We start from the raw sequence: 10,354 nt of genomic DNA on the forward strand, positions 1-10,354 counted from the left end.
CATCGGGGCGTCCAGAGCCACGGGAGGCAGCTGAGCAGGAGGAGGAGATGGAGGGGGCCATGGCCCGGGGGACCTCAAGCCCCTGAGCCCCACAGGAAGCAGCCGCTCCGCTCGGGGAGCAAGCGGGGGCAGCGCCACCTCTGGCCGCAGCCGCTTCCGGTGGCGCCTCCGCTGCCGTCCAGCCGTGCCCTGCCTGGGGGTCAGCGCGCAGGTCAGAGGTCAGCCCCTTGCCCTGGCCCGGCCACACAGCTAAGCCGGGACGCCCCTGCTGCTCCCTGCCGTGTTTGAGGGGCAGTGGCACTGGGCCCCAACTCCAGGCCTTGCTCAGCCTTCGGAACCTCCCCTCCAGCCTCCCCCTTTCTTCCTTTCTTTTCGTTTGGTCCTGGCGCTTGAACTCTCGGCCTGGGCACTGTCCCTGCGCTTTTCTGCTCAAGGCTAGCTCTCTACCACTCGGGCCTGGCGCCACTCCTGGCGTTTTCTGAGTGGTTTATTGGGGACAGGAGTGTCGGGGACGTTCCCGCCTGGGCTGGCTTCTAACTGCGATCCTCAGGTCTCCGCCTCCTGAGCAGCTGAGCTGACAGCGTGAGCCACGGCCTGGCCTTCTGCTTATATTTTTTTTCTTTTTTGCCAATCCTGAGGCTTGAACTCAGGGCCTGGGCACGGTCCCTGGCTTCTTTTGCTCAAGGCTCTAGCACTACCTCTTGAGCCACAGCGCCCCTTCTGGCCATTTTGTGTGTGTGTGTTGCTGTGGAATCGAACCCAGGGCTCGTACGAGGCAAGCACTCTTGCCACGTCTCGGTTCTTGTTAAGATGGAGTCCTGTGAAGGTTTCTGCCTTGCCTGGCCTCACGCCTTTTGTTTGCTCTTGGCCTGAGTCGCGGGGACCCCAGCACAAGCCACCAGCACGGGGCTCTTGTGACCAATTCAGTAAATTATGATGTTTCCGAGGCAGGCTGGCCGTGAACTCCTCAGCCTCCTGAGTGCGTGTCAGGGCTGCTCAGTGCTCCCGGGGCGGGGCAGGGCGGAGCTGGGGGTCCAGCAGACGGCTGTGCACAGCCTACCAGAGCAGCCGAACCCCCCTCCCCGCCTCTCCCCATGCTTTCGACGACAGGTCGGGCGCTGTGTGAAGTCTCCCCAACACTGAAATACAGGCAAGTTATTTGTGGGACGAGGGGGGCTGGACGAAACACGTCCGTGACCCCTTCCGTAACCGCGGGGCACGCGGTGGCTGCTCACAACCCCCCCCCCAACACGGTGCCACGCTCAGACCGGACGTTCGTGCAGGCAGCTGGCTTCCCCCCAGGTTCTCGCTCAGCCCTGCCTGCTCCCAGGCTGCCATGATGAGCCCCCTCCTCTCCAGCCCGAAGGCGTCACAATGGGGGGGCCGCCCTCTGTGACATCACGGGCGCCCAGCAGGAGGTGCCCCGTCCCCCGGCGCCGGGCCAACAGACCCACCATGAGCGGCCCCCCGCCCCGGCTCTGCCCACCATGCGGACGCTGAGATGGCTCCTGTTCCTCCCCCTCTGCCTCTCCTGCGGCTGGGCCTTCATGTTCTCGTCGCTGAGGGACATAGCCAAAGAACCCCAGGGGAAGGCGCCCTGCGGAGGGCACTTCCGGATCAGACAGAACCTTCCAGAGCATGCCCAAGGCTGGCTTGGGAGCAAATGGCTCTGGCTTTTTTTCGTTGTTGTGCTGTATGTGATACTGAAGTTTCGAGGAGATAGTGAGAAGAGTAAGGTGAGGAGGGCCCCGTCGTACACCCGCTCCTGGGGCTTGAACCCGGGGCCTGGGCGCTGGCTGGCCCTCTACCACGTGAGCCACGCACGCAGCTCCACCTCCGGCTTTCTGGGCGGTGACGAGGTGAGAGTCCCGGGCTTTCCCGCCCGGGCCGGCTCCACGCGGGGAACCTCGGATCGCAGCCTCGTGAGCAGCGGGGATGACGGGCCCCGGCCACCCGCTGGCGCCCGGCTACACCCCACTTGGCAGTCCCAGAAATCTCTGTGCGGTCCGTGAAGATAAACCAGGGAAGGCCGCTCCCCCATCGTCGCAAACCCCGAGAGGAGTTCTGGGTGAGGCTGCGGCATGGGACGGTTGTATTGACTTCTTTAATGGCTTGCAATTTGACCTCTCAAGTCATTCCTCTTTCTTTTTCAAATTGAGGAAAGAGTCAAGAATCTTGAGCCAGAATTATTCAGAAAGCCAGGTTTACTGTCCCCTGACTTGGTTGTTGTATATACAAGCTGGTCCAAGGCTTGAACGCCTCCCCTTGGCTGTCTAGCTCAAGGCTGGTCCTCCACCAGTGCTGATTCATCGGAGATAAGTATGTCAGAAAGTTTTCTGCCTGGGCTGTCTTTGAACCCGGGTCCTCAGATTACAATCTCCTCCTGAGTAGCTGGGATGACAGGCGTCCACCTCGCACCCGGCTGGCCCCTGATTACTTGCGGTCTCCCTGTTTGACTTCTACACTTTGGACTCCGTTGGAACGTTGTCCTTCTCCCCAGCGAAGGTTATGTGCCCTGAACGTGAGGGTGACGGGCCCTGCCCGCGCCCGGAGCGGCGCGCTAGCCCTTGGAGTGGAGGGGAAGGAGAGCCAGTGTCCTGGGCAGCCCCGGCGCTTCAGCGCACGCTGCCCCTCCGGCTAGAGGCGCGCGGGCTTGCCGACCCCTGCGATTGCAGCCAATGTGCAAACGAACGCATGGCTGGGTCCCCAGCCATCTATTTAAAGAAACAAGGCCGGGCCGTGGGGCCAGGGCCGGTGGCTCCCGCCTGTCATTCCAGCCACTCAGGAGGCTGAGATGGAGGCTCCCGGTCCAAAGCCAGCCCGGCCGGGAAAATCCGTGATTAACCAGACAAAAAGACAAATCTGGAAGTGGTGCTGTGGCTCCGGTGGTAGAGCACCAGCCTTGAGCACAAAAGCTCAGCGACAGCGTCCAGGCCCCGAGTTCAAGCCCCAGCACTGGCAGGAAACAAACAGATTAGGGCCCGATTTGACCACTTGGTCCACCAGAGCCGCGTGGGACCTCGTTCTCTCGGGCGGGCGGGCCTGTCTCCTGGCTGCACCCCCGAGCCAGCAGGCCCTTCTTTACCTGAGTGTCTGTCTTTGCAGGAGCAGAATATTACCAGCCTTCGAGGCTGTCAATTTCGCTCGCCATTAAAGAAAAGTCAAAATGCTTCCCCCACCAAAGACCACGCATTCAACACGCTAACCCAGCTCGAGATGGACCTGGTGAAGTTCTTGTCCAGGGTGCGGAACCTGAAAGTCACCATGGCAACTGGAAGCCCCCCCAAGCTGCAAAACCTAGAGATGCCCCAGGACCCCCACAATAACATCACCATCTACGAGATCTGGGGGGAAGAGGAGTCCGAGTGAGTGGATTTGGGCGTCAAAAGTAGGAGAGAAGAGTGTTGACACACAGTACCCAATCTAATAAAACTATTCTGGAGAAAGAATTCCCCGCCCCACTCGGCCACATCTTCCTTCCTTCCTCTTTTGAATTAGAAGAGGAAATGAGGTGAGACCCCCCCCCCCCGCCACCCCAAGTCAGAGCAGGGTGGCTTTTCCCCTCTCTTCCCACACTGCTGGGGTGAGGGGACTGAGGTACACAATGGTGCACAGTAACGTCTGTGTGTGGTGTGCGTGTGCGTGCGATATTTAGTGCGCATGCGTGCACATGTACGCATGCGCGCCAGTCCTGGGGCTTGCACTCAAGGCTTCATGCCCTTGCTTGGTTTTCCCTGCTCAAAGCTGGTGCTCGGCCACTCAAGCCATACCTCCACGTCCAGCTTTGGGCTGCTTACTTGCAGAGCGGGGGGTCTCGGTGTGTCCGTTGTGGCTGGCTTTGACCCTGGGCTGCGTAGCTAAGATGGCCGGTGTGCTGGCCCCGGGAGCGAGAAGAAATCTGGAGACGGATGCTGAGATCGCCCCAGAGCACAAAACCTCCCCATGTGGGCAAGATGGGTCCGTGCTTCTTAATCTACTACATTACAAAGAGCCACTTCATATCAGAAGATGCTAAATTAGTCAGGTGCCAGTGGCTCACGCCTGTCATCCTAGCTGCTCAGGAGGCTGAGATCTGGAGGGTCATGTTTTAAAGCCAGCCAAACTCCAAAATAACCAGCAAAAACCAGGCTGGAGGCATAACTCAAGTGGTACAGCACCCACCATGAGCAAGAAAGCCAAGCAAGCGCAAGGCTATGGGGTTTAAAGACCAGTTCTGGCGAAACTGTGAGGACAGACTCTCCACCACAAGTAGGAACTTGGGGCTCTCGGCACCCCACTGTACGGAGATGGATTGCACCAGCCAACAGCCAGGGCTGGGAGGGATACATGGTGACCAGCACCTGACTTCAGTCTGGGGAGACCCTGAGCAGAGAACCCGCCTGTACACACCCACCCCTGGAGACAGAGAACGTCATCGTGTTTAGCCACAAGGCTTGCGGCCATGTTCTTGGCCAGCAGGAGGCTGGGCCGCCTGTGACCCTGACGTGAAGATAGTCCCATCTGTGCCCTTGAGCCGGGGAGCGGAGACAAGAAAGTTCCCGTGGACAGAGAGGAGGACGAGGAGCCCCAGTCCTCGGCGGACATCGAGCTGGCCCGTCGGGCTCCCGGACCTGCTGTCGGGCTTTCGGAAGCAGAGTCACAGGACGTTGGAAAGGCGCCCGCGCCCCGCACCTGTTTCTCCGAAAGGGCAGAAGTGGAGCTGCGGCTCCAGTAGTAGAGGAGCGGCGTCGAGTGAAGATGTGCAGGGACGGCACCCTGGCCCTGGACTGAAGCCCCAGGAGCAGCATGGAGAAGAAAAAGTCACCACCACCACACCCCCCGCCCCGCCCCTTCCTCTCCCCAACGCCCCTGTGGCCACTGCTGCGTGCTGTCTGGTTCTTTCTCAGCTGTTTCTTGTGTTTCCAGCTGTGCGTGCACCTCACGCCCATCTTGCTTGTGCGTCTCAACGCAGCCATTAAGTCATTTCCAACAGCGGGAAATGCCAGCGCCGTGGCCGTGCACTCTGGTGCACGTGCGTTTGCGTGCACGGCGTGCATGTGTGGCGGAAGGCGGCTGAGGAGGGGGCTGCTGGGTGGAGGGGTGCGAGCTTCCGAGGGGGGTGGCCGTGTCCGTTTGCCTCCTCACCGGGGGTGCGGGGATTGGGACAGGGTGGGCAGAGGCCTGGCTGGCTCCCTGCGGGAGTGTGTGGCTCGCGGCTTCCAGAAACGGCCACTAGGGGGCAGACGGAGCCCATCACAAGCAACGGTTTCCCCAAAGGTCTTGCTCTGGAGCCTTTCTTGTAATAGTGCTGTAAAGTCCTAAACCACCGACGGCATTTGTCATGCCGGCAATAGTAATGCTGTGTTCCATAACAAGCCATCGTGTGGTTGTGCGGTCAGGTGTTGGTTTGTTCTGGGCTCTGGGAATGAAAGGGGGAGACACAGGAACCTGTGGTCCTCCGTGGAGCAGGCGCAAGCCGTGACTCAGGTTGTGCGCATGGCTCAGGGGGAGGCCCTGGGTTCGAATCCCAGCACCAGAAGTAAACACGTGAACTGTAAGTTGTCAGGTGCACAAGGCTGCATGACCACGTGACCACGGCGTGGTGGCTCCACGCTGCTGGAAATGAGTGAATGGCCAAGTTGGGATGCACAAAGAAGATGGGCGTGAAGCTGGATACACTGGCAAGAGTGAATAGGGAGTTGTGTGTGTGCATGCGTGTGTGTGCGAGCATGTGTGTGTGCGTGTGAATGGGTGTGAGGAGAGCATGGTGGTTAGTTCACCATCTGAACCCGTGTGACCGGGGAAGGGGCTGTGAAGGTAATGGAAAGTTCACCGGCCATCCCCCCATCCCCCCACCCCCCCGGGGCTGTGGCCCGGCCAACAGGAAGAGCAGTCGCCCCGGGCCGCTGAGACACGCAAGGAAGATGGACGGGAAGGCCATCCCCCCAGCGCCCGCCCCCCCAGCTCCCACCCCCACCCTGTTCTGCAGAGCTTTGGAGTCTCAGAGAAGCAGGAGCCTTTAAAATTGATTCCTGCCCCCCCACCCATGCTGAGCCCACCCCCCCCACACCTCAGGCCTCAGGGACACCCCCCCCCCCCGGGAGGCCGCCTCCACGCTGCAGGATGAGGTGGGCAGCTCAGAAGGAGACCGGAAGGTGTGCAGACAGACGGGCTGTGGGAAGGCGGACTCTAGACCCTGCACCTGCCGGTGCCTGGCCGCCCCTCCCGGCCCACCGCGAGCCCTGGTGACAGGAGGGGGTGGGGAGCTGGAGGCCGGCGGGGGGGGGGGGGGGGGGAAGGGTCCAGCCTCACCCGCAGGCACCCACCACCCACAGGCACAGCCCCTCCCCTTCCCCTCTGACCCAGCTCGTGGCCGCCGCCTCTCCAGAGGGGGCGATTACGCAGCCCCCGCTTCCAACAGAGGGTGACTGATGGGCGCCGAGCCCCTCTCCAAGGCGGTGCGGCCAGGACTGGCTCAGCCCATCACCCAAGCTGCGGGGTGCTGAAACCCAAGGCCACGGTGGGAAGCCGGCCTCGCAGCCAAGTCCGGGACCCCATCTCCAATGACTGGCAAAACGCAGGAACTGGAAGCGTGGGTCAAGTGGTAGAACACCAGCCATGGGTAGAAAAAGCAGAGCCAAGAGCGCAAGGCCCAGAGTTCAAGCTCCAGGACTGGCACAATCGAGTTAATTAAAATCAATAAAGACCACGGAAAGAAAAAAAATCAGACTTGGGGCTGGGAATATGGCCTAGTGGCAAGAGTGCCTGCCTCCTATACATGAGGCCCTGGGTTCGATTCCCCAGCACCATATATACAGAAAATGGCCAGAAGTGGCGCTGTAGCTCAAGAGCACTGGCCCTGCCCCTCCCTCCTTCCCTCCCCCTCCCACCCCCTTCCCCCTCACTTTCTCCGCCCCCCCACCACCCCCCTCCCTCCCTGCCAATGGGGTCTCACGTGACCATGACACAGGCAGTGTGTCACAGCCCACATAAGCCACGTGAGCCACATAAACGGACCACAATGGCCCACCGCGCACGGAGGTCCTCAGGTCTCAGCCTCCTGCGTGGCTGGGGCGGCAGGCGTGAGCACCGGTGCCCAGCCACACCCTCACTTCTTCTCTACGCCCGCCAATAACACGAACTTAACCCTCGTGTCTTCTCTCTCCGCGTCTGTCTTTGGTTCCTTCAGTTTGCAGGACCTTAGCTCTGGGCCTCCATGGCTCTGAAGGGTCCCTGGCCCTGGCTCCTCCCGGTCTGCTCCAGTGACCAGAGAGGCTGCAGGCGCTCCAGCCCTCGCAGCCGCCTCATTCACGTGGCCTCCCCCCCCCCACGCCTCCTCACAGGCGGTGCATCCAGGCACAGCCTCATCTTGAGATGCTGGGTGGCATTGCAGGGCCACGTGGACACGCACAGATCGCGGGCCTCCGGGTGTTCCCGTGGAGGAACCAAAGCCTGCTTCCACAGGTGGACCCAGCCCGGGCCCCACTTCCGCTCTGGCTCCCTGCTGGCTCTTCTCCACCTCCTTTTCTGTTTTTCTTTTGTGGTGAGGAGGGGCAGTCCTGGGGTTTTGAACTCAGGTCTTACCCTCCTGAGCCACACCCCCAGACCTTGTTTGCTTCTGTTGTTTCTCAGGCAGAACCTCACATGTGGGGCCCGCATCTGGGCGCCTTGGTCCTCCTACCTGCATGGTCCTCGTGGCTGGGATGACAGGGAGTATCACCAGCCCTGGCTCGTGGGTTGAGATGGGGTCTTGATAACTGTTTGCACAGAGAAACTTCCAGCCTTGGCCTTCCCTAGCTCTTCCTCTGAGCACCTAGATTACAGGGGTGAGCCTCTAGACTCAGCTTGGATTTCTTTTAAGTTTTCCAAATCTATTACTTTTCGGCCTTGTAGGCCCCAAAGGACTCTAGGCCAGGCGCGATTTCCTTTCTTTGTTTAATTTTAAGAAAGAAAAGGTCGAAGAGCTCTTACGGAGTTCATCGCCCCCAGACTAGCTGCACGGTGACATTACAGTGCAGCAAACAGCACCGCTGAGACGTGCTTTGATCAGAGTCCAGCTGTGCTCGTGGCAGCAGTGGGACTTGAACCTGTGTCTGACGCTGGGTCTGTGTCTATGTTCCTCTCTGGAGGATGGCGGAGGGCACAAACACCCTGGCACACGCGGTGTGTGTCAGGAGTTTCTGAGGAGGTGAAACTCCCAATCACCTCCATACATGCTGAACCCAAAGCCGGGGGCGGGGGGCACCAGGACGGGGGCAGAGCCCAGGCTGAGGCCCAGGGCGGGGCAGAGCCGAGCTGGCCAGGCGACCACGTTTGGGAAGTGTGTGAGACATGCCAAGACTTGAACTCAGGACAGTTCATTCTCCTCGCTGCGGTGAGCGGGGTGCAATCTCAGCACTGGAGTTTGAAGGCCCTGAGGCCTCGCCGGCAGGCAGAGCTCAAATCCAAAGCCAACCCGGGGGACACAGTGAATTCAGGAGCGGCCTGCTCTGCAGGATGCGCCCCTGTCTCATAGAAAAGAAGAGACTTTCATCGCAGCCACAAGCATGGCAGAACAGGGAGAGCAACGACGTCATCACCCCAAGGACTTGGCCAGTCTAACCTGGGTTAGGAAGGGCAAGGCACAGCCCCGCCCAGCCAAGGGCCTGTGTCCTCTGATTGGCTCTTTCTGGGTCGTCTGCTCGTCTCAGAACCAATCACAGTGTCCCTGGAGACGCAGGGTTCCAGTTGGCTCATGCTGAGGGCGGGGCCCTAGGGTCTCCTGGCCTCTGATTGGGTCTTTCTGGGCAGCTGCTCGTCTCAGAACCAATCACAGTGCCCCTGGAGACGCAGCGCTCCGGTTGGCTCAGGCCTAGGGCGGGCGGGTCTCGGGTCCTCTGATTGGCTCTTTCTGGGTCGTCTGCTCGTCTCAGAACCAATCACCATGCCCCTGGAGACGCAGGGCTCCGATTGGCTCAGGCCGAGGGCGGGGCCTAGCACGGCGTCGGGCGGTCGAGTCGGGGAGACACCGGGCCCTCTACACTCTACACGGGGTCCCCTTTGGGGCAGAGTGGGGGGCGGGACCCCCAAACCGTGTCCTCATGCGGATGGGAGCTGGAAAGGGAGGGGGGGCCATCCAGGAGGACGGGGAGCAGGACGGAGCCCGGGGCACCCGGGGACCCCACGCCGGGCTCGGCTCGCGGGGTCCCGGGCCCCCTCTGGGCTCCTCCTCCCGAGGGCCCGCCTTCCCCGGCGGCCCTGCGGCTCCTCCTCGGAAGGTTCTGGAAGCCGGGAGCCGCCGGCAGCCCCCCGCGCCCGCCTCTCCTGGCACGCGGGGAAGTTGTCACACTTGGGCTGTAATTGGGCAGAAACAGTAAATATTTTCGGGGAGCGGCCATCTGTCGCGGGGCCCGGCGGGGAGCGGCAGCCCTTGTTGGCGTGCTGTCTCCGGCTCCTCCGGAGACCATCTGGGCTGCGAAGCCCGGGTTCCCGGACCCCCCAGCCCCCCCCTCGGGGGCCGCCAGCCCCGCCACGCGCGTGGCCGTGGGCGGCGTGGCGCTCGGGGTCAGCCCTGGGGGCCTCTCCCACCGCGGACACCCGCCCTCACCCCTGTTTTAGGGGCTGCCCTCTGCTTCCCACCCACCCCTTCCCAAGGGACGGGATGGCCCCAGGGCACACCTGCCCCTGACGCCCAGCCAGGGCTTGGGTGCGAATCCCGGTACCCCTGTCACTCGGGAGCCCCAGGGGCTTACAGGGGGTCCTGGGAGCCTGGGGTCCCCCAGGCCATGGGGATCTGGCTGGTGAGGGGGGGATTCCACCCAGGCTCAACCAGTGTCTCCTCCCAGCCCTCGTCCTCCTCAGCTCCCTCTGCTTCTTCGGCAGGAAGGCTGGCCGGACCCCAAGAGGCCTGGGAATCTTTGTGGTGGGGGTGCGGTGGGGTGCAGGGGTGGAAACAGGAAGGCGATGCCTCCTTGGCTTTTCTTTCCTTCTCCTGCACCTCCGCCAGGCGCCCCTCCTGACCCCCAAGTCCAATCCTGACAGCCCGCTTCACTTCACTTCTCACTGCAGACACCCCAGATGATGCACATGGCACCCCAGATGATGCACGTGGCACCGCAATGATGCAGACACCCCAAGGAGCAGAGCTCGCCCACCAAATTGTTCATGCACTGGTGTAGCCAGATGGGACTAAAGGGGCGCAATCGTTTCATCAAATGTTTCAGATTAACAGTAGTGTGTGTGTGTGTGAGAGAGAGAGAGAGAGAGAGAGAGAGAGAGAGAGAGAGAGAGAGAGAGAGGAGGCAGAGGGAGGGGGGACACATGGATGGATGGAGGAGAGGGAGAGAAGAGGGAGGGAGGGAGGGAGGGAAGGAGGGGCGGTTGTTGGAGCCCCCCG

The 10,354-nt window shown here is 61.6% G+C and overlaps 1 protein-coding gene across 1 annotated transcript; it reads left to right on the forward strand.

Moving 5' to 3' along the window:
• Positions 1–1,391: 1,391 nt before the first annotated feature.
• Positions 1,392–3,401, forward strand: LOC125352419 (protein FAM209-like). The gene is made up of 2 exons (XM_048347507.1): positions 1,392–1,736; positions 3,106–3,401. The coding sequence occupies exons 1-2, from the start codon at positions 1,488–1,490 to the stop codon at positions 3,367–3,369; spliced, it is 513 nt and encodes a 170-aa protein (XP_048203464.1). The 5' UTR covers positions 1,392–1,487; the 3' UTR covers positions 3,370–3,401.
• The last annotated feature ends 6,953 nt before the right edge of the window (positions 3,402–10,354 follow it).

Source organism: Perognathus longimembris, chromosome 6 (assembly GCF_023159225.1).
Source record: "Perognathus longimembris pacificus isolate PPM17 chromosome 6, ASM2315922v1, whole genome shotgun sequence".
Lineage (NCBI taxonomy): Eukaryota > Metazoa > Chordata > Mammalia > Rodentia > Heteromyidae > Perognathus > Perognathus longimembris.